This window comes from Lathamus discolor, chromosome 3 (genome assembly GCF_037157495.1).
Source record: "Lathamus discolor isolate bLatDis1 chromosome 3, bLatDis1.hap1, whole genome shotgun sequence".
Lineage (NCBI taxonomy): Eukaryota > Metazoa > Chordata > Aves > Psittaciformes > Psittacidae > Lathamus > Lathamus discolor.
This window is the reverse complement of record NC_088886.1, coordinates 110,539,780-110,564,141: the sequence shown is the minus strand read 5'-3', so window position 1 is coordinate 110,564,141 and position 24,362 is coordinate 110,539,780. Positions and strand designations below refer to the sequence as shown.

The 24,362-nt window shown below is 39.5% G+C and overlaps 1 protein-coding gene and 1 long non-coding RNA gene across 6 annotated transcripts; one reads left to right on the top strand and one right to left on the bottom strand.

Moving 5' to 3' along the window:
* Window positions 1-82: 82 nt before the first annotated feature.
* Window positions 83-23,812, bottom strand: WDSUB1 (WD repeat, sterile alpha motif and U-box domain containing 1). Of its 5 annotated transcripts, none has more exons than XM_065671168.1 (11): window positions 23,582-23,812; window positions 19,002-19,423; window positions 16,380-16,564; window positions 12,179-12,271; window positions 11,303-11,396; window positions 9,136-9,169; window positions 7,686-7,726; window positions 7,496-7,602; window positions 6,341-6,520; window positions 3,687-3,827; window positions 83-507 (listed from the first exon to the last, which is right to left on the bottom strand). In XM_065671168.1, the coding sequence occupies exons 2-11, from the start codon at window positions 19,397-19,399 to the stop codon at window positions 344-346; spliced, it is 1,437 nt and encodes a 478-aa protein (XP_065527240.1). In that variant the 5' UTR covers window positions 19,400-19,423; window positions 23,582-23,812; the 3' UTR covers window positions 83-343. The 5 variants fall into 5 exon arrangements, with proteins under 5 accessions (XP_065527240.1, XP_065527242.1, XP_065527244.1 ...); XM_065671170.1 differs by having other exon boundaries at window positions 83-398; XM_065671172.1 differs by having other exon boundaries at window positions 19,002-19,203.
* LOC136010253 (uncharacterized) lies at window positions 10,682-18,607 on the top strand. The gene is made up of 4 exons (XR_010610805.1): window positions 10,682-10,903; window positions 13,626-13,729; window positions 14,196-14,257; window positions 16,447-18,607. It is a non-coding gene; the product is annotated as an uncharacterized LOC136010253 (long non-coding RNA).
* Window positions 23,813-24,362: the final 550 nt, after the last annotated feature.

Here is a 24,362-nt window from a genome sequence, read left to right as displayed (position 1 = left end):
GAAATAAATTCAGCTTATATACTCTATTTCTTACCTTCTGCAAGACAAGCTTGGCAAAATCAAGGCTCAGAACTCACAAAAGTGATGAAATGTTTAAGAAAACTTTATTTGAAAACCAGAAATACCACCAAGTGAAATTACCAATAACAGAAGTTTTCCAGTCATTTTCTGGGAGCTTCCAACAGTGAAGATTTTCCTTCCAACAAACATTTAAATGACAGCCACTGCCGAGAAAAGAAACACCACTTCCCCCCCCCAAGTTGTTTCTGATGCAGTTTTTTCTTGTAGCTACATACAATTTCATTTCAACTGATTTGAACAAATGACTTCAGAACTTGGTGGTTTACACACGTTGCTGCTGCGTCTCCAGCCAGCGGCTGATTGCCATTTTTAGTGTCCTGTTTGGTGTAAGCATAGGAGAGGGGAGAGGAAGATTTGTCATGGGACTAGATCGTCTCTTACTGTTGATCCAGTTTTCTATTGCTTCCTTTTCATAGGAATAGCCATCTACAAAGAAACCATCATCAAAAGCTGGCATTACAGATGCTTGGGCACTGTCACATGGCACAGATTTTCACTATTTACATTTAAAAGGGGTGTCAGGAAATCAGTATTTCCAAACAGGAAAACTGAGCTACAGAAAAATTACATGGGTTGTGAAAGCTTTACGATAGCCCATATTTGCTTCAAATTACATAGTTAAATGTATTACAGTAAAACCTTATACAGCAGTATTAAGATCAAAATCTGATTCAGCTTTTTAAATAACACTGTATTTGGCAACCTAACAAACAAGTACAAGCCCTTTGAGAAAGCACTGCAAATTTACCAGCCAGTTACAGCTCCATCAGCTCACGGATGCCTCTAAAGCAGTGTATGTGTGAGAGATTCTTGTAGCTGGGCCTGAACCTTCCTCCAAAGAGGCAGGTCTGGCTATGAGCCTGGGGTGGGGGCAGTAAGGACACACAAAATGTCAACTCCCTTTTCTGATTTGGAACACTGATGTTTTGCTGCTATGGTGATTTGGGCTGCCCTGGCATTTTGCCCCTCCATCTGTGGGCAGCAGAGGCAAATCTGCCATCCACAATTGCTAAACTGGCCCTTTACCACCCAAGGGAGTGTCTCTGACAAGATCACGGAATTCAGTCATGCCCATGCATGAATTTGTGACTGAGGTACGCAAGTGGTAAACAGGGTGCAGTTAGTTACATAAAGGCTTCCTGTGTCCTTATTTGTAGTTAAGGAATTATAGACAGTATGGATAAAGTTCATTACAAGGCTGTAAAAATATCATCAGAGCTGCCTGCAAAGGGTCCTGTGCCTGTAGGCATGCATGTGTAAGTGAGAAGCACCGGAATAGTAAGGTGAAGTAGCCAGAAACCTGCACTGGCAGTCAGTGTTTGTAACAGTAGGGCTTGCTCAGCTCCTCTGAGAAAAGTTCCTTTTGAAGAAAGAAAATCTGCTCTTTAGTTCTAAATGATGCTGAAGCCGCCCCCCCAGACACTGTCAAACCTTACCAAGCAGTTGGAAGTGATGTCCTTCCCCTGCCCCAGCACCTACAGAAATGTATCACCAGCTTTGTGTCTGCTAGTTAGGGATAAGGGGAGAGGAAAGAGAAAGGGAACTGAAAAATTACTGTACATGAAACGGAGTTGGAAATAAAACCAGCCTCTGTTTAGAAGAAGAGTCTGTAAGATGGGGAAACAGGGAAACACCCTGAAATAAACATAAAACTCTGCTTTACCAAAAATGCAGAAATGGCATATTGGTGTTGAAGTTACCGTATGCCTTGCGCTAATAGAACCATTAGATTTTGATCACAATTTAAACAAACATTTCCATTTCCCATTTAGCTGGAACTGAAGTATTGAGTAACTTTCAAAGAGTAATTTTTACTTCAGGAACCCTTTATAGTAAACAAAAAGACACTAAAAGCTGACCATGAGTGCAAAGCACCAGGATACATCATGCATGTGTTCAGCCTTTTTACATTTAAATGCTCCATGATGTGAGGTGAAAGCTCACTAACATCCATCTAATGCATGTGTACTGCTCCTGTGCAGTACTCAGCACTGAATGCAGCTGGGCACTCACTCAGCCCTCAGCACCTGCCCACTTTTAGGACTTCAGCCCTTCCAGCCACACAGAAGCAGCTGTTTGTTAGTAAAGAACAGGCAACTACGGACAGGCTTGCCCAGAAACACCTCTGATGAAACACAAACGTGTGTCCTCCACCCTGCTGCCAACACAGCGCCGCACTCTTAATTCCTTCCCCTTTATTGAATATGAGACACTTAACATGGGAAAAAGAATCTTTGTTACCTGTACTGGTCACCTGACTGACAAAACCATGCAGTTCGGCATTCTACCTTTTTACTTACTTTCCTTAAATTTCACACAGCACAGAGGCAAAGATAGATACCTAACTTCCTCCAATTTCAATCTGCAAAACTGCCTACAGCTTAAAGTCAGCTGTGTTCATACTACAGGTGCTTCAGTTCTACAGTGCTGGGCCACCGTTTACTTCTCAGTGAAGTAGCCAGATAGGGAATACCTGTATCTCACTTGTCCTGCCACAAACCAACCCTTCTCCTGCTGTGACTGCTAGCATTTCTGTTGTTATTCATCAGCTTCCATAAAACCAGTGTGTGGCACTCTCAGCTATGCCCATCCTGGGTTCAGAAAAGCAGTGGAATCCCATGTCTTGAGATAGCAATCATACTGCTGACATGAATACTGAATGACATGCAGGCACTATTTGTTAGTTAGTAAATACTAGGAATTGATCAGACACTCTGAACATTTCACTTTAAAATGTCAACAGTTTCTCTTCAAAATGCCTATTTGATTTTCTAACATACACTGGAATAGTGTCTGGCAAAGATTTACAGCCTTCCAACAAACCTATCCTGCTCTAAAACTCTATCCTTATCTCAAAAGATACTCAAGTCTCTCCTTTTTCTTACTGCTACTGCTTAGGAGCTCAAGCACTGTTAATTGCAGTGCTTATCACTCCAGCAGTTAGCAAATGTTTTCATATCTTTAATGTTTTAAGTCTCAAAAGTCTTGCCTGAAACCTCAAAACAGTATGAAGTCAGGCACTGCTTACAGAGCATCAAAAACATGCATTGGTCTTTTGATGATCATAGACACCTTCCCCCCCCCCCGCCAAGGTCAGAGCTATACAACACTGCTTCTTCATACAGTGTTTGACTACAGAACATGTTCTGCTCTTTACATCTCTCAGCTCCAAGGTCCTGCTGAATTTAAATAAATCTCATTCTGTACAAAGTTGAAGTGCCATATGCATAGTGTACTCCAAGTATGAGCCTGGTTTTCACTTCTACACCCCCACCCCCATGTGCACAATTTCACTTTGCACTTCCCAAGACAATTCTGAAAGAGAATTCCAAGCCCAAGCCCAAAGGCACATTAAACATTGTACAAGCTCCTCAGTGGAGCTGACATGGAGCAAATTGCCTGATACAGTGTTTTTCACCATATGAAAAATCTAATACAGCAAATTACACATTTACTGCAGGTTTGGGGTTTTTTTTTGTTGCAACAGCTATTTAGAATAGTTTCTCTTTCTACAACCGCCAGGATAGATATGCCCATTTTTGTGTTCCCAGACCTATCTTTACCCTTACATAACTCATTTTTGCCAATGTCATTTAAAGACATACCTGCTGCAATGACGGGATCCTTCATAAGCTCCCTTGTTATAGGACATAAGAACTCATCAGGGACTGTAATGGGAACAGAGATTGTTTTCATCCTCAGTTCTTCAATTTTCTGGAGGACTTTCCTGCGCAGGCCTAGGGACTCTGGATTGGTACATGAAGCAGATAACACAGACATGTAAGGCAAAGAGCTCTTGAAATAACTGGCAGTTGTGCTACAGGAGACCCCACTCCATCTCACCACTCCCTCCTAATACAGAAAAGTCTGCAGACAGCCCTGTCCACCACTACAAACAGCTCAGCTACAGAAGGTCACTCCTGCTGGCTCAAGATAACTCTGTGCAGTAGTGGAAACAAACAGCAAAGTGAATGCAAGTTTCAGGCAGATAGTATTTTCCTGCCTATTTTGTAAATGCTTGAGCCATGGCAGATAGAGAACAATTCTTACTCAAATATATCAGTCTGTAATTTCTATTCTGTGCCAATTATAGTTGTAGAATGATATGCAGAAGCAGAATCACAAGCATTTACCACTTAAGAACTGATTGATTTGAATGATTTGGTGCCTTTGACCAGTATATTTCATTATTTGTCTCTAAAAACACCTTTCATATAACCATTAACTAACCAACTTGAAGGAGGTGACTCTCCTTGTTTACCCTGCTCTTGTGAGACCCCACCTGCAGTGCTGCATCCAGCTCTAGGGCCCCCAACATAAGAAGAATGTGGAACTGTTGGAGGAAGTCCAGAGGAGGCCACGATGATGGTCTGGGGGCTGAAGCACCTCTCCTATGGAGACAGGCTGAGAAAGCTGGAGTTATGCAGCCTGGAGAAGGGAAGGTTCTGGGGACAAGACCTTACAGCAGGCTTACAGTACCCTAAGGGGGAGCTACAAGAAAGCTGGAGAAGGGCTTTTTACAAGGGTATGTATGTTGTGACAGAACAGGGGAGAAGGGATTAAAGCTGAAAGAGGGAAGATTTAGATTACATATTAGGGAACTGTTCTTCATTGTGAGGGTGATGAGGCCCTGGCACAGGTTGCCCAGAGAAGCTGTGGCTGCCCCATCCCTGGCAGTGCTCAAGGCCAGGCTGGACAGGGCTTTGAGCAACCTGGTCTAGTGGAAGGTGTCCCTGCCCATGGCTGTGGGGTTGGAACTGGATTAGCTTTAAGGTCCTTTCCAACCCAACCCATTTTAGGATTCTACGAGTGGAACTCATTGCTTCGCATTGCATATATGCTGGATTATATTTGTGAAGTAGCTTATGTTTATTAAGACAGTAGGTAATTTCAGTCAGAACTTACAGTTGCCTGATACTTGTGAAAATCCAACTCTTTATCCTATAATCTTATGATGGGTGTTAAAGCACCTGCTGAAGGAAAGCATGGCAAAAGACCAAAGTCTTGAGAACAGAGACTGAGCAGTGAGCGTTTTACTTGGTAATAGGAAAGAATATACTGAAGCTACTTCAGCTCATATGTAAAATCAACCCTCACTGCATCCTTTTATAGCAAATGAAAGAGCCATAAAGCAACAGCTTCCCATACTCAGCCCATATTCTAGATGTGCTCTGCCTAAAGCCACATCTGTCCTTTGCATCTTATAGCCTGCCTCACGATGGGCTCCCACAACTCAGATTTTATTTTCTTATTTGAGGTTGAATTGCTCTTGATAGCATCATTACAAATCTATCAGGCAACACATGTTTTTGTTGATTTTTTTCCCCCATAGAGCATGTTATATTCAGCAGCTCTGTTCTCATCATTGGTCACACTGCATTCAATTCTCACATGACCTTCTAGTCAGCATTAGTTGATTAGCCCCAGCTGGTGACTGCTGCAACACAGCTTAAGTTACTCTAATGTTAAAGTAAATGCTTGCAGAAACCAATAAAGTCAAGTGCCTTCTGTGGATGATAATGCCCGAAAGATTCCCAGCATGTCTGTTGATTTCTAGAATTCAACAAAGCTAGCAGATACACAGCAATCATATGATCTGATACAGACCAGTACCACACACACACACACACAAAAGGAGCAGAGCGGTTTTCCTACAATGAAGAATACTGACTTCTAAAAGTAAAACTGTGCTTTTTAAAAGGTTTCTTAACTTATTCAGCCTTTAGTTATACCTGATTTCACTTTGGGAAACATACCAGCACCTAATTTATGCCTAAATCTAGCAGTCAAAATGAATGGAAAACTAACATTGAGGAAGTTCCAGTGTAGTTCGCCATCTTTAAATGTCTTATTTCAGAATTACTGCTGTGGAATCACTCATAATACAGCACTTCCTTGTGACTCATTTTAAAAAGTAATCACAGTTTTGCATTTTAAAAAGTAATCACAGTTTTGCAATAAAGTGACAGGACAATGTACTAACTAGGACACCTAAGGCTTTATAATGTGTCTAAGCCAGACAAGCTTTTGGTCAATCCTTACTAAATATCAGCATCAAATGCTTCATCTCCAAAAGTAAAACTTAAAACACATCTTGTGTTCTTCCATTATGGTAACAGAACACTTCAGAATTTCACTGCTAAATTCTAGGTATTATAGACATGGCACTTCCACAAGCTGATAGGAAAACCAACATTTCATTCTAACATTTCACACATATACTAAATATTTAAAACTATTTGCATTCCTGTACTCTTACCAATTTTTAATTCATTAATCAGACTTTCTTTGGTAAGATTCAGTAGTTCCTTGCCATCAATGTTATTCATTTTGAAAAGCCCAACAAAGTCTGCTAAGTCTTGTGCATAAAGCCAGGCCGCAACATCATCCTCTGACCAGTCCTCAACAGCCACCTTAGATGTATTTTCTACGATATTTCCTTTGGAAAGGAAAGATAAGATAGTTAAAAAAAAAAAAAAACCAAACGCCACCATTCCACAGCTCCCACACCCCCAAGAAAAACAAGAGTGAAAAAACCAAACCCGGTTCTAGGAACAACGGCAGTAATGAACACTGTTTTTCAAGTGTTCTCAGTACTATACATTCCTAAAGGTAATGCCTTTAGACATTATGTCAGGGAGAAACATGAATTTGGGTTTGTCTTTTATCTATCAATTTTCAAACCGTAGAGGAATTTAACTTCTCAGATGCCCACGCTTCCACCAAATTTGAATTGAACTAGAAGACAAAAGCATCAGCAGACACTGAAACCAACTTTCACACCTCTTTAGAAAACCAGACCAAAGTCCACACTTACTCCTGTGCTTTGAACAAAGGTCTAGGTACCCTTGTTCTACATACTTTGGGTGCCGATATATTTGTAACATTCATTATCCTGGTATTTTCACCTGTAACAACTGGTAAGTGGTATTTCTTTTTGATAGTTATGCTTGCAATTAGCATATTTTCCCTTTAACTCATTGTCAATGATACTTGTCCAAAAAATCTTTCAGCACTGTGGGAATAATGTTCACCTCTTAAATGCTGTCCGAAGAGTAAGAAATGGTGAATATCAGAAAAGAAGATACTGCAGATTACTCAAATACTCTAGTACATCTTTTCTAATAATAATAATAAACACCCCCCAAAACCCACAAAATTTAAAAAAACCCAAAAAAACACAAAAAGCACACACAAAAAAAAAAAAAAACAGAAAAAACAAAAGATAAAAAAGATAATACCTCCATAGGACATTGGTAAGATCAATTCAGAGAAAGATACATAATGTGCACATAATCCTGAGATTACACATTAACTGCATGTGAGAAAAGATGGGGTTTTTGCATCTTCACAAGGCAGTCACCAATATCGTGCTTTAAATTTAAAGAACTGATTACAAATACTTCACACTAACCTGCACAGGGTTGCTTAAGGTCAAACTGCCATATGTTCACAGTTTTATCCATCGAACCTGTGGCAAGTAAGGGACTATCTGGTGCAAAAGCACAAGTTGTAACATATCTACAAATAAAAATGTGTGAAAATTCACAAGGAAAAAATTTCTTTTATTAACAGTAAAACAGAATAATCATATGAATTCCTACCTGGTATGCTGAGACAAAGTATGAAGGGTATTGCCAGTACTCTGTAAAAGAACGTTCATGATTTTAAATCTTGAAGAATAAAAAGAATGTTCATTCATTAGTACATTTTCTTTCAAAATCAGGAATAATATTGCTTCTTGGAAGATAACAGAAGTTACCTTCAGAGAAGCTGCACAACCTTGCCAAAGCTATGAGCAGCAGCATCCAAAATGCAATTTCAATCTCCTAACAATCGGCCAACATGAGACCTTCCAGCATACCAATGTCAGAAGTACCAGCTGAATTATTTCCTTCCATATTGGCTGGCTGCTCATGTGGATAAAAACATTTTTTCTACAAATCTAGGATTAGAAATGACCAAAAGTGAAGAGGTAACTAAAATTCAAATAGACTTCATGCTACAATCCTTCAGTTGGGCCAGTCATAAATCACCCCTGCGCTTCCCCTATTTGTCCACTAGATGCTACTAAACCCCAAATTTCTGAATCCAGCTTTACTACGATTTGAAAGAAGTTCCTTCTTATGAAAAGATGCTTGGAAAGATGATTGGAAACGTGAAGATGATTGGAAAGGTGAAGAGCACAGTTATTCTGAAACACTAACTGATTGGTCAGCATTCCAGTTTTCTGAGCCATCCATCATGGGGAAGATGCCCTATTTTAGACTGAAATCCCTCTTTCCCCCCACCAGTGTTTATTGGGACTGTATGAAATTAGTGATTTGGATGAAAAACTAATAGAAAAATTTCATCAGTACAGCAGTATGTGCAGAGCAAGCTGGGGAAGCTTAAAATTTGTTCATCCTCTGTTTTCAGCAAAATTACTATTATTTTTAATACCAAATTATTTAAGTACTAAGTACTTAAAGTACCAATGGTAAATATCACCTAGAGGTGACCGATGAAGTATGTAATAACTGTATTACAGAAAATGCCTAAACAATATGCTTTAAAGACATGGTATTCAACATATAAAGACATGGTATTCAACATAATTTTTTTCTTGATTTCTTTATTATTGTTTATGTGCACTTTATATATAAACAACTGAAGAACTTATATGACCACCATTCCTGATTTTATGTCCAAAGCTACAGTCCTTCTTGCTTTGGAAGCTACGATAAAGTTAGGATCACAAAAAATCCTCTACTTCCAACATGAAAATAACATGTAAGTATGGAATCCAATAAAGTACTGAATAATCCTTTGCCGTAGAGAAATTAAATAACGACCCCCTCAAAGAACTGTAAATAAGTGAGAAAGACTGATCAATTCTCAAGAGACATTTTTGCTCAAACTCCTTCCCCACTCCCCTCAAATGCACAGTAAATATTTTGGGTCTGTAGTTTCTAGTCTTTAGTATTTCTTTATGCTGATAAGACACTGAAGAAGCAGTGCTAATAATTTAAAGACAAGAATCCAGTGAATGATCTTGCAGTATGCTATACTTACAGTTTCATGTATTATGACACACTTGTCCACAGACCTTAAAAAAAAACACAAAAAAACCAACACAGTGACATTACAACGATGCAGAGAGGAAAAAGGAACCAAATTTTAAGTGAGAGGAGGAAGAAAAAACCTTTTCCACAAACAAAATAAGAGCAAACAGATTTCTTAACTCCCCTTTATGGAAAGCTTGGATCTCCAAATCCTCTCCACCCATGCCCACCTTAAAACACCACCACTGATGAGCTGTACCTCCAGCATAATGTAAAAAACAGTAAATATGAAAGCTCTGCACTTCCATGAGAATTTCTGATGTAGAGGATTTGCACAGTGCTTATGCAAACTGGCCCCCACTCCACTGCTCCCTTCTGTCTGTACCACAGCTACTTATATCTTTGCAAGTAGATGCACAGAATCTGGCTATCCACGACCTCCTCTCAGCACTTTTAATTATTTTTGAAACCTTTTCACTTGCAAAGCAAGCTAGAGTAAGTAATGCAGTGCAATACATAAAGTGGTGCAATGCAATCAAAACATAGAAGATTTCATTAAATATAAATTGCATAGTTATTCACCATGACAGCAGTGTTTCCTGAAAGACTTTATGGATAAGACATTTCACTTATGATAATATAAGCAAGAACAATAATCCATCTAATGCAAAATAAAGTAACTCTAGATCATAAATATTCACAATGACCTTTAAATTCTGAAAAATATTTCCTTGAAAAGAATCCAAAAGCAAAACATCAAAGCAAGCTGTTGTTTCTGGGGTTTTAAGTTTATTTGCTGGCTACTGTAGTCTTTCCTTTTTCCTTTGCAACACGTGAGTTCTTTCCGTTTCAGTTTAGAAAGTCTTAGTTAAAACTTCAGTTGAATCAGTTTTTTGTTATTTCCAGTTGCCATTTAGACAGTTTAGAAGTGATTAAGCACTTTCCATGAGAAATGAAGAATAAAAGTATACAGTCATTAATATTCATAAAATCATAAATTATTACACCTACCCGATTTATAATTTCCTCTTTCAATTGCCCAATCCCTGAGGAAAGCCAGTTTATCTTCGTGCTGCTGATCAACAACAACTATTTGAGCCTGACAGTCCCGTTATTTTTCCACACAACTTATGATCCAGTTTTCTGATCTCTATTCTCCTTCATCTGGCTATAAGACTACATTGGAACATCATGTCAAAAGCCTTGCTAAAGTTGAGGCATAAAATGCATGCTGCTCTCCCCTTGTTCACATAACCAGCTTTCTTACCACAGTAGGCACTCACACTGGTCAGGCTGTTTGATATTTTCAATTCCTGCTGCCTTCCCCAGATATAATGTGCTGGGAAACAGGATTTGTTCCATAACCTTCCCAGAGGCTGGAGTTAGGCTGACTGGCCTGTAGATGGCTGGATCCTCCACCTTGACCTTATCGGAGGTGTGACATTTGCATCTTTCCAGTCATCAGGAATCTTCCCATCGCTCCTACCCTCCTGGGTCTTTCAAACATAACAGAGTGACCTCACAATGACACTGGCAACTCCCCTGTCACCCTCTAACAAAGACTAGTAGTAATAATATTAGTCTCTAATTGATCAATCATGATTAATTTGGGTCTTAACCATTATTATGTACAGGGCCAACATAAAAACCACAGGTCTACAGTTACCTCAATCATGTACTTTTTACAGAAAAAAAGGCTTATGTTGCCATACTATTGATGTGGATCAGTGAAGAAATATTTAATTTCAACCAAATCCATCAAAGACAAAATTCTCCAGGTATTTAACTTCCTAAAAAGTTCATGAAAGTATGTGAAAAGGAAATCCTAAATGGTGTCCCAAAGAGAGCGTAAGACTGCAATGTAGATTTGTATTTTAAATATATGCTAGAGTATCCATGTGAAAGGCCACATAAATGCCCCAAAACCAGGAAATCATGAATATCATTACAATATTCAAGAGAGCAGAGCTTGAAACATCCTAGATTTCAAACCCAACCACTCACAAGACACAGACCAACTGAGAAAACACTTCAATAATTCTGGAGATTACAAAACTATTCCTTAATTATTGGAAATATACTTTGAAATCTCCAACTCTATTCTGTTTCACACTACTGAAGCATGAACCTGGACAGTCATCTGCATAAAATTTAAACAAGTAAAAGATACTGCTTACCCTGAAACTAACATCTGCCCATCATGAGAAAATGCACAAGCCAGAACTGGGGCAGAATGTCCATTCAATGTGCATTTATATTTTAATTCAGCACCTAAAAATACAAAAATTAAATTATTGCATATGGACACATTTGTAAAGGTGTAAGGGAAGCTGCTTTTAAAAGCATAAGGCTGAAAAGACCTGACTCTGTGACATACTGCCTGCAGAAAAGGGGATAAAAGATTACAGAGACAACTTAATTCTAACATCTCTGACTTCCTCACTTTGTAGTCTTAGCATGTCTTATCAGTGGCTTAGAGAATTAAATGTGTACACATATATTCATCCTTACAGTTTTATATATAAAACAGATGATTAAAAAATACGCACTCAAGATGTTTTTGGCCATCTGCCTCGTCTCTGTGTAGCTGTCACACATGTACACTGCAGTTTTAGCAGGAGCCAACACTGTTTTCATTTCTCCAGCTCTTGTTCAAGAGCCAAGATGTACTAAGAGATGAAAGGAAACCTCTCCTTGGCCTGAGAGATTAAGAAGTTTCAACCTATCAACCTGCTCAAAGGTCACGGTAATGTTATTGGTTCTCAAAAGACAAAAACGCTAACTAAAACCAAATGTTTATCACAACATTAAGTTTGAGAGAATTAGGAGATTATTTTTTTCTGAAATCTTTACTTTTGCAATTACTGATAAATAGATCACTAAATAATATGTAGAGGGCCAAATGTCACAAACTGACGCATGCCTTAGCTGCTCTCCTGCTAAACAATTAAAATACAACTTTAACTTGTGGTTAGTTTGGCTTTAAATCCAATTAAGATGTTGGAATATTAAAAAAAAATAAAAATAGAAAAAATACAAATCAGTATACACACCTAGGAAATCTGCAGACAGAATAAGCCAGAGTTTGATCTGATTATCTTGACCACATGAAGCCATCTGGAAGTATCTGAATCCGTGTTCACCATCTGATAAAATTCAAATATATTAATTGGAATCAGAAGCACTGAAAATAAGAGCGTAGTAAACCTTATCAATATTCTTATACTGGAATTTGGTAGATTTCCTTAATCTACTACTTTTAAGAAGTGTTAATTAAAAGAATTGCAGGAGTTCTAAAACCATTTGAAAGTAAGAAATAGGTGTAATTGTTACACTGTTTCCTGAACAAGTACATAAGGACCAGAACTGGGCTGATGGCAAATGCTGGATTTCTTTATCTACTAAGTGCACCAATATAGTCTTTTAACCTAAATTATATGGTTATATCAACTTTTTCCACCATTCGGCAGTTCCCAAACTTAACCACATACGCATGTACAAAATTTGAGAACATCTGACAGGATATTTTCTGATTTTAGATGTTCAGCTTTTCATTTTTATAAATTAAGTCATGTTGCAGTCCAGCCAACCACTCAAGAAATAGTGAAGGAATTAAAGATGAAATACAACAGTAATAGCTTTTCCCTCCCTATTCAGGGAGGGAATGAATATTTCTGAATTACCACCTTACACTCTAAATTAATTGCTTCAGCCCATTATCAATTATTTTTTTATTCTTAAGTCCTGCATCAATTTAAATCTGCTCTTCTACTCCATGGAGCCAGCACAGCAGCCTGACACAAGTCACTGTAAAAATACTCCAGTGGCGTTACCTCTGCCAGTACCAAGTCTTAGAATTCCTACAAGAATCACCAGGATTAAAGTCAGAAATCAGAAAAACATAACAAACATTTTAAGGGCTCATCTTTCCATCTCTGTAGTTACTAGAATTGACAAAATAAGTTTTGACAAGTGTCTTACAAAATAACCTGAGATTTATCTCATTTTTCCACTACATAGAGTATATTTTAATTTCATATGGTCATCAAAATAAAATCCTAGTATACATAGACCTGTTTGTTCACAGAAACAATCAAAGCTACTATGACTGTGGCAGATCTTACGACTTACCTGAAATCTGTTAAAGCATCAAAGTGCATCATTTTGCTAGGATTTTACACTGTAAGATTTGGGTCTTACAGATCGATGAGTAGCACGCAATAACTATGTTGTAAAAACACATTTCTTGGTAACTAAGAACACACTACTTGGGAACTTGGTCTGAATGCGAATCCTCTTATGATGCACAGACTTTGATGTTATTTTACAAGTTACCAACCTGCTAAAAGGATATTACAGTGCTGTACATGCACAGCTCTTTGAGTAACTTGAAGGAGGACTACACAAGAAAATTTTAGCAAGATCTGCCAGTTTTTCACCAGTATCACAGCTCATGTGTACTCTGAAAACAGGTAATTTCACTAATGTTTACTTATTCAGGAGGAAGATGTAACTTTGCTGTCAGATGGAAAAGCACATACAGCATTATAACTGCTCTAGATGCGATAAACTTCTACGCAACTGTGACTGAATCCACTTTAAAGGTAGGAGAATCTTCTTACAAATAGTCTAAAGCACAAAGAACTAGTTAGAAACTCTGATTCTAATTTTGCTCTGAATTAAGCAGGTAAAGAGAATATCAATCTAAAAACATCTTTACTTGTACTGGGTAAGCACTACTTGTGTGGATTTTATAATGTGCCAATAATTCCAGAAGTTTTAATCCTTTGGTCATTAAACAGGAAAACACAAAAATGAAAACTAGTGACTTCCAGTAACGTATGTCTTAAATAAAATCAGGAATGAACATAAGTCACCTAAAAAAAAAAAAACAACCCAAACCCACAGTGTAGAAATACTTGCTTTCCTGCTTATTGCTCTCTATCTTGGCAGAAGGTTGAAAACTTGGTAATGTATTTCTTAAACCAAGAGAATAATCTCAACAGGAAAGGGAGCACTGGAAATTACACTCTGATGTGGCTCAGCTTCAACATGTTTCTTTGCCCTCAGATGCAGGTCTTAGTTCATGATGGAATTTTTCCAGCAGTATTTCCACCAAGAAGGATCTAGAGGTATCATTTATGGATTATACCCATTTCTATTGTGACTGATTAATTCAGTTTTGTCCCTACAACTTTCAGTGGACTCAACTGCTTTGGTATTGTCAGCCACTAATTCTCTGTACTGAAGTACACGCTCACATTCTATTTCCTCATCTTTCTAATACTTTTCCCCAATTCTGCTTTCTACAGTGGCTGCTCAGTTATAATTTTTGGTACCTTTGAAACAGCAGCTCGTGTACTCTGAAAGAGAAGCCTACATTATCTTTACAGAAACCACTTTGTCTCCATAGTAGATTTAGAAAGCTCAAAAGTATACCGACAAGGCTATCAAGTTACAGCATTACTTCCTAAATCTGACAATGAGGTTTCTGCTCAATTACCCAACCTCCACCAAAAGCAGATGAATATGTGATTTTCTAACTCTTTATTAATTGCTTTTACCTGACAAAACTTTACACTAATGAACCTTTCAACTTTTCAGACTCTAAAAAATATTTCAGAATTTCCAATATTTAGATATACAGTTATGACACTTTCATGTAAATTAACTTTTACCACGATATTTTGAATCACAGAATCATAAAATAGGGTTGGAAAGGACCTTACGATCATCTAGTTCCAATCCCCCTGCCATGGGCAGGGACATCTCACACTAAACCATCTCACCCAAGGCTTCCTCCAACCTGGCCTTGAACACCACCAAGGATGAAGCATTCACAACTTCCCTGGACAACCCATTCCAGTGCCTCACCACCCTTACAGTAAAGAACTTCCTCCTTAGTCAATCTAAACTTCCCCTGTTTAAGTTTTAACCCATTACCCCTTGTCCTATCACTACAGTCCCTGATAAAGAGTTCCTCCCCAGCATCCCTATAGGCCCCCTTCAGATACTGGAAGGCTGCTATGAGGTCTCCACGCAGCCTTCTCTTCTCCAGGCTGAACAGTCTCAACTTTCTCAGCCTGTCTTCATACGGGAGGTGCTCCAGTCCCCTGATCATCCTCGTGGCCCTCCTCTGGACTTGTTCCAACAGTTCCGTGTCCTTTTTATGTTGAGGACACCAGAACTGCACACAATACTCCAGGTGAGGTCTCACATTTCACGTATAAGTTCTTATTGTTTGTGCAAAAGTTTCCCTTTGCCCTTCAGTCCTCTTCCCATCCCACTGGGAGAGAGTGAGTGAGCAGCTGCTTGGGCCGAGCTGCACAACAGGTTTATACCAAACAATAAATTTAAAAGCCTGTAGACACAAATGCAAAGCTTTCCCTCAGAGGAAATTTAAATATGCAATTTTCAGTATGCGTTTTTTGGCATGTAGAGAAATCTAGGTTCTAGTTATTTTAGTTCCACAGTCTTACAAATGTAAAATGAATGAAAATTGAACATAATATGCAATGCAGCACTGAGAAAAGCCTACACCATAAATGCCCTATGGTTTTGATCTCAATACTCAAATACATACAATATCAGATTTCATACCCAGAAGAAAAACAATAGTATCTTGCTTATCACAGCTGTGAAGAAGCACATAATGACAAAACTGAAATGCAACTTCTACAGATCAGCTAAATCAGCTGTAGGATATTTGAACAGTACCACATCCTAGTGGGATACACTAGATTCTGGGCTTGCTGCTCCCCTAAATTCCTTCAACTGAGAAAGTCAGGTGCAGAAAAAGTCTCCTATATTCACATCCCACAGCTCAAGCATTTGCTTAATAGATTTACAATTCTCTGCACCGCTTTAACGCAGCCCTGCTCCCTGGGGAACTAAAGTCTGAAAGAGTAAAATGGGAACGGAATCAAGCACTGCATCTTCTAACACCCTCATTAGCCCTGGGAGATAGGCTTCACTTACAGACACTGCCCAAACACGTTCCAGAACCCTGACAGGATAATTTGCTACTGAAAGCTATCACGAGCATGCTGATCACCTTGTTTACTGACCTACTACATTCCTTGTCATCAACCTAACCACAACTTTTACTTAAGAATATTCTGAATATTCTAAAACATCAGTTCTACGCAATGCCATTGCTATGTTGAGCACTGATGACAAAAAGAGTATGAAAACAAGAGCTAGAGAGAAATTATTTTTTTCCATATTCCTTCCCTAAAGAGTCAGTTAACTAACCCGAAACTGGCTGTGAAGAAATATCACAGCAGGTAACGCCAAGATCATGTGCTTTTTCATTACACAGGCATCTCATTTTGTCATCCCAAATGGTTAAATCACCACACGATGATCCAGTGACAAAAAAATTTCCATTTGGAGAAAACGCACAGGCCACCAAAGAACCATCTTTAACATTCCCAGATCTGAAAAGCAAGAGCACACGGAATGTGAATTTAAAGTAATGTTCTGAAGAAGTGATCTCTAAAATGCAATCTGATACAATAAGCCAAATTGTTCTGCGTTTTGCACTTTCGAGTGCAGCAACAGAAGGGAGAGGAACTCACGACTGTGGAAAGAGATGCGAAATAAGCAAATAAGCACACTGCTTCAGAAACTAGGACCACCTTTTTGACTGCAGGAGGAAAAATGTGAGATGGCACCCGAGGGCAGTAATTTTAACTGAATGATAAAGTAATTATCAAACTATAGACAATCTGCATGTACTTACCACTTGAAAGGCACAATGCACTGTTAAAAGTTCTATGGGCAGGATATCAAAATAAACACACAACTACCCTAACATAGATTGACATACACACAGACTCCCACAACTTCTGTATTCTGTTTTTAAAGGCAAAACAGAACACCTAGTAACCCATATGATAAACTATAGCTGAGCGTAAGACTTTTCTGAGTTATGATATAGGGTTAATTCTGGACTACTTTTACACAGGTCTCTCAAACCAGACCCAGGACCTTCAAAAAACCCACTGACTCCCGTGATTTTATCATGAAGAATACACTACAGTGCTTCCCAGTTTTGTATGTACAATTCTTTTTCCTTCCTGCAGCTTTTAAAACTTTCTTTCTTTTACACAAAAAGCTGCAGTCTACTCTGAAAGAGTAAAATGCACAGTAGTATACATGTTCAGAGTATGCATTTAAGACTTCCAGGCCAGATATCAGTATCCTAACTACTGAACAGGAAATAGAGAACACTTTCAGAAATACATGTAAATTAACTTGCTTTCATGGTGTTCACATCCATCATAGAGATTTAAATAGCTGTGACTTCACAATTTGAACAGTCAGTTGAAGCAGTTGAGCTGATGAGGAGTAAGTGAATACCTCTGTAGTAATTAACATCTGTATATTCAGTCAAGCAGCATAACAGTGTTGTAAAAGGTGTTCTCATTTTTAGCATGAACATAATGTACTATTGCAAATGAAACAGAGGACCACAGAATGAGATCAGCTGGTTAACTAAAAGCCTCTGACATAGAAATTATCAATTAAGTAATACTCATCTCAGCTTTAAGAAAACAGGACAGGTGTACTTTATCTGCAATTAAAAATTACAGTAAGAATAAAAAAAATCATCACCTGAAAACCTATAGCCACATCCCAGAATATATACAATTAAAGTTAAGCCAACTACTCCTGGTGTGTTAACACTTTGAAACGAACTTTTACAAGTGAAGGGGACAAGACAGGACTACAATGTTCAAGTTCTTCCTTGTTTCTTTACAGTGGTAACACCACATAGAATAATTTGTGCTTAAAACAATATAGTTACTACATAGTCATTATACATCCACCATTCAACTAGGAAGAAATTCAGGATGTAGGCAGCATATACTTGTAAGAAATTACTTTTTAATATTTCTGGTGTTTTTCCTGTTAGTTATAAGTATTCTTAACAAAAAAAGAATGTCATCACTAGTAACACCTTAAAATAGATAAACCCTTAGACTGTTTATTCTCTAAAAAGAAAGCAACCATTTCAATGGTATTTTTTGCCAAGGTGGCAAAAAAACTATTAAAATTCTGTTTACGGACAGGTTTCCAGATTTCCATGATTTCAGGTAACTATACTCATTAATTTTGAAAAATTTTACAGTTCCCATTTGAATCACTGAGAGGAAGGCAAAGGTAGAGAGGCCACAAAAGCAGTAACATGTGCGAAGGGATCACCAAAACCAAAGAAGTCTGGCTTTCAGAAATGGAGGCTCCCTCATCCTGAACGAAAAATCCTACCAATTCTCTCAAATTATTAACTTCTTACCTAACTTCAGAGAGATGTTATGTAATTGCTGCCCTAAAACCTAAGTAACGTCTTGCCTAAGTACACATTACAACTGACCTGAAGATTTTACTGAAATACAGAGATGTAGAAGATGACTTTGAAGATCACCCTAAGGTTCATACCTTTTAACTGTGCAATATCACTAAAAATGCTCATCCGCTTTGTTTCAAGTATTTCTTGGAAACCAATGTGAAACATTAATTAAACATCACTGTGTATAACGCAATACAAAGGCACACAGCAAAGTCAGGCTCCACTGTGTATTACATATTACAGTTTATTGACAAAATACATGCAGTATGCAATGCATCCTCATTTCTTGTTAAACCAACAAAAACACTTCCATGAACTTAAAAAAAAAAAAAAAACCCAGAGAGACTCAGCACATCTCCCTCTCCTATTGATTACCTTTTGGTCTTCCAAATCTTATTCCTGTTTCTTCGTGTTATCAATCAGTGGTGTGAGTTGCAAGCTTGTACACAGAGCATAATACACATAAATTATATATTCTTGTCATCGTAAACAAGGCTGTCAAAAAAATATTTGGCACTCACCTGTAGAGTTTCAATGACTGTACATTCCAAAGAACTACACTCCCATCTGCTGCCCCCGACACCAGATAGGTGGAGTCAGGAGAAAATCGGCAGACTCTAACAGGACTGCTGCTGGGCTGCTCCAGCACTGCCAGCATCCGACCATCCTGAGTGTCCCAAATCATGGTAGTGCCATCAGTTGAACACGAAGCTAAAATGTGTCCTGATGGAGAGAAGCAGCAGCAGTGGACAGCGTATGTATGACCTTTTAAAGGCGAGTACGGAAGCTCAGTAAAGTTGTTTAAAGAATATACGCGAATTGTTTTGTCCAAGGAACAAGTAGCCAAGCACGATGATGAGAAGGCACAGTAGTTGATATCATCATTATGATCTGCTAAAGTGTGTATTAATGTTGCCATTTTATCTACTTTCAACAAAAATACCTGGAAAAAAGTTTAACAGTTAGACTTAGTTCTCTTATTTCAGCAGTGAAACATGCTACCTTAAGAACACACATTCTCCAGAAAAAAAACCAAAACACAAATCTGCAGAGGCAGACTTTCCATCTAAGCATTGTTTTACCTTCAACTTAAGTCAGAGATTCATCACAGCAATGAGATGAGGGGTTTACAACTTGGTTAGAACCACACATCTAAAATTTTAATACAAAGCTGCAATTTTGTGGTACAACATGCACGATGATGTAGTGGCTACCTGATCTTTGAGCAATGGCAAAACAAGTTACTCTGATAATTTAATTTACACTAAGAAGTTCACTGTTTAGATTTATTTATATATGCATCTGTACTAGAGAACAGTGGAATAAATGGACACTGTAGAAGACAGTCAAGGCATTAAGGTTGCACCAGGAATCTTAGAATCCTAGAATAGTTTGAGTTCACAGGGCCTTTAGAGATCATCTAGTCCAACCTCCCTACCATTGGCAGGGACATTTTCAACTAGACCAGGTTGCTCAAAGCCCCATCCAACACTTCCAGATATGGGGCATCCATAGCTTCTCTGTTCCAGTGTTCACCATCTTATAGTTAAAAAACATTGTCTCTTGCCCTGTCAAGGTCCTGGTAAAGTCTCTCTCCATCTTTCTTATAATGTGCCTTTATATATTAAAAGGTTGCAATCAGCCTTTCTCCAGACGCTTCTATTCTCCAGACTGAACAAGGACAATGCTCTCATCCTTTCTTCGCAGAAGTGGTCCAGCCCTCTGATCACCGCCTGTGGTCTTCTTTGGACCCACTATAACAGATCCATGACTTTTTGTACTGGGGCTCCCACATCTGGATGCAGTGCTTCACCCATGGTCAGACAAGAGCTGAGTAGAGGGGCAGAATCACCTTCCTCAACCTGCTGGCCACACTTCTTTGGATGCAGCCCAGAATATGACTGGATTTCTCGGCTGCAAGCACACAATTGTCGGGTCATACCTAAATTTTCATCTACCCATATTCCCTGTCATCTGCCAACTTGCTAAGGGTGCCCTGAATGCCACTGCCAATGGAACTGATGAAGATATTAAGCAGTACTGGTCAACGTCCCTTGAGGGACACCCCTCATTACTGGTTTCCATTTGGACATTAAGCCATTGACTGCAACCCTTTGGACATGGCCAGGCAGTCAACTCCTTACTTTTCTAACAGTGCATCCATCAAACCCGTCTCTAATTTAGAGACAAGGATACTGTATGGTGCCTTATTAAAGGCCTTACAAAAATCCAGGTAGACATTGCTAGTTCTTCCCTTGTCCACTGATGCAGTTACTCCATTGTAGAAGGCCACTACCTTATTATATCAATTATTAGAAGTATACCACTTAATAGATTATTAAAGCAATACATTTTTATTAAATATGATCTAAATTTAAAAAGCCTGATAAGTTTTCCTACTGATCTAGGCTGACAGTTATGAAGTGTCTCTATATTTGCTTTCAAACCATCCTTTTCTACCTGAAAGTTAGATCCATTTCCAAGCCATCCACATCAACAAAATGTGAAAGTGTGGAATTAGCAGAAACATGTCACATCATACCTATAAACCTAAGTCCATTAAACAGATTGCTAAATATCCAGCTAGGAGGAGGCCACAAACATGTGCTAGGAATGAAACACAAATTACAGACAATTTCACTTCATCTTTGCTTCAAAAGACTAAGAGCTATTTTGAACTAATAGCCATGGGAAACAAGAAAAAGCAATGAATAAAAGCTAACCTAAGGTATAGCCTGGGGATGTGACAGCTACTAATTTGCTGGAAAAGAGCCACTGTACCTTCCTTTCTATTATCTTCCCCTGTTCTTGTGAAAACAAGTTCCTATAGGTATCACAACTGGCTATACTTCTTCCTGAAGAGATCTGGTTAGGTAACTAAGTGTGGGACCCCTGTCAGAGGGAGGAAGAGACAATTTATTTTCTCATCCCTGCAATATCCAAATATTAAAAAGAACATTTAGATCCTCTCTCAGCAATGGTGTGCCTCTGCTTATATAGCAGCCAATGCAAAAAGGCAGGTTTTGGAGCACTCAGTGTAAGTAAGGCTCAGGAGTAGGAGTGCGTCACTGGAAGTCAGAGGGCTGGTCTAGGGATCAGTGACAGAGCCACAGTTGCTTTACTAGAACTTGAAAAGACACTGCTTTTGGTCCCTACTAATCCCCTACGCCTTCTCTTTTTTCTTGGTGGTAATGAGTGAAAAAGAAAACAAGCAATATTAATTCTTATGCACAGGGTCAAGAATGATCCAGAAACAGGCCTAAAGCAGCAGGCCAGAGACACGTACAGAGGTGGGAATCTAAACTACTCATTAGCGGGCAGGGGGGAACAGAGCTGATCAAAGTACTGCAGAAGATTACAAACATTATGACAGAAAACATCAACTGACAGCTGGAGAGAACTTCAGTTGGGTGTGTGGACAGTCCTTTCCTTGTCCTGCCAAGAAGCGATGTCAATTTTATCTTCGCTATTCTTTAATATTTGTGTGGTACAGGGCACAGAGGATGCAACCAGGATAAGGCCCCACTGTTTTGAATGTAGTACAGAAAAAAGGTAAGTCTTGTACTAACAAACTTACAAGCCACCTAAAAAGAAGCAAATGAAGATAACAAAAACAGAGTAACTGAGCACAAAATCAAGGGGTGCCTGTTCAGAATATTTTACAGGAAAATGTAAACATTAGGAGAGTCCTACAGAAGCAGTCAAAGATATTGTTCACTATTTATTTGCTTTAATTCATTATTATGAGAAATGTCTTCAGTTATCCATTACTCTAGCAGAAATCACTTGGAAATCAATTAGACTCAAGAGCAATGCATAGGCTATACCAAGAATATAGAAAAAATAATCTCACACTTCTGTATAAACACTTTTAGCAACTAGACTATAATATACCTATACGTACTCACTTCCCACTTACAACTCAAAAAAAGGACACCTGCATGTCATCATAGGCTCCCAAAAAAGTAATCAGGAAGCAGTACCAAAAAGATTTCTGGAAATTATTCTCATCAGGAGCTTGCTGAAATACATCCCAATGAATTACACCTCACAGTTTCATACACTCCTTTTAAAAACATCCCATTAAGAGCACTTGTTAGAGCACAGCTGAGCAAGCAGTTGTATATATTCTTTAGAATAAAACCGCTGATGTCCAGGAAAGCCCTTAAAAGGTACATTTCAACCAGTTCCTCCCTATGCTGCAGACCAGTCAAGCTTCCTGAAAATAAGGAAGTACACACCCTACACCTCCTGAAAGTTGGTTATGCTGAACAAAAGCAGTAATACTATTTATACTGAGTTAACTCACCTGAAACAGCAGGCAATAATTTAAGTGCTTTATTCTGAGCAATAATTTCAGAGTAAGGATGCAAACATAAACAGGTGTGTTTTGATATATATACACACACATTTGGGTTTAGATATAAATATATACATACACATGTTCATATACATGTGGACATATAAACATGCATATGTACAAATACTTACATACATACGTGTTTATGTACACACACAAAGGTACCTATAAGTTCAAAGTAACTGCTCCCCTGCAGGCAGGTGGCAGCGTCTGGCAGCATACAGCATGCCAATTTAGTTAGAGATCACATCTTTGAATACTATTTTGGCTTCAGGATTCTACCAGTTTTATTACTTTCTCTTTAAAAACATTAAACAGATTAAGCAACGTCAACAACATCTGCAGAAGGAAAACTAACATACTTTAAGAAACAGAAGAGTCAGACAAACCCTGACATGTGGAAAGGTGAGGATGAAAAGGCACCTTAACCTCGTTATTACGAGATTTTCCCTGTGGAAAAGCAAACCTAGCAATGTGAGGTTTCAGGTCTCAATCTTTTAAACTAGCTTAGGGAGCAAAGAGACCCTGGCACGTTTGCCACCAGAGGGATGTTCAGCACTACAGCATTACTTTCTCCAGCAGTTACAATATTCTCCTAACCCATGAGCCACCAGCGGTTACAAAAAAAACCCCAAAACCCCAGCAACATTACTGACAACTCTTTTTCTGTCACCGTCGCGTACACCCGACCACCACCTAACGCCACCGGCGGCGCAGACCGGAAACCGGCGGGTCCCTCACCCCGGGCTCTCACGGTGGGCTTCAGGTACACGCTCGGGAGGGCCCTGCCTCAGCCGCGCGGCCGGCCACGGCGATCCTTCCGCAGTGGCAGCCGCAGAGCCCGCCCAGGTTGAGGGGACACTGGATCGCTGCCCCTCAGGCCGCCACTCTCAGGCCTGCCTCGGATTCCCTTTTGACGCCCATCCTCACAGAACTCTCCGCCGGCCGCCCCGGAGCTCTCCGGCTGCACTGCACTGCACTGCACAGCCACGCCACGCCACAGCCCAGGCCAGAGCAGCTGCGCACGCGCAGCAGCCTCCCCAGCCCTCTGTCCCACCCCCGCCCACTCAGCGTGGTGTGGCCCGAGCTGCTGTCCCTGCCCTGGGCTGCACCACGGCTCGAGGGCCGGAGGGGGGGGGGAAAGCGTTGCCGCGGTACCCGACTCCTCGCTGCTTCCGCCATCACCCGCACAGGCGCAGGCTCGGAGGGGTGTTGCTTTTACCTCGCTGTCCCCACAGCTGTTGTCCAAACCTTTTCCACTTCGGTGGCCTGGATCCACGTAACGCCTGCCGCCATTTTATCTGCTGAGGTGCGTTACGCTGCTGTGTGACACAGGCCCCTTCGCAGGTACAGGTACAGGTACGTTGATGAGGACAGCAGGCTGAGGAGGAGGGAATGGGGCACAGCAGGAAGACAGCTGGTGAGGATGGCCTCGGTGCAGTTGAGCTCCGGGGTGCTGCTGCATCTTCAGAGCTGAACAGCTTTGCACAGTGCCACTTACTGCAGGGCCACAGGCTTCCAA

Bases quoted from the DNA above. Each gene is read 5' to 3' on its own strand.
- WDSUB1 (XM_065671168.1), bottom strand. From the start codon at position 19,399: ATGGCAACATTAATACACACTTTAGCAGATCATAATGATGATATCAAC. The intron at 7,727-9,135 runs GTAAGTATAGCA...GTTCTTTTACAG, and splicing joins GTGTCATAATACATGAAACT to AGTACTGGCAATACCCTTCA. The intron at 3,828-6,340 runs GTAAGAGTACAG...GTACCAATCCAG, and splicing joins GATTAATGAATTAAAAATTG to AGTCCCTAGGCCTGCGCAGG.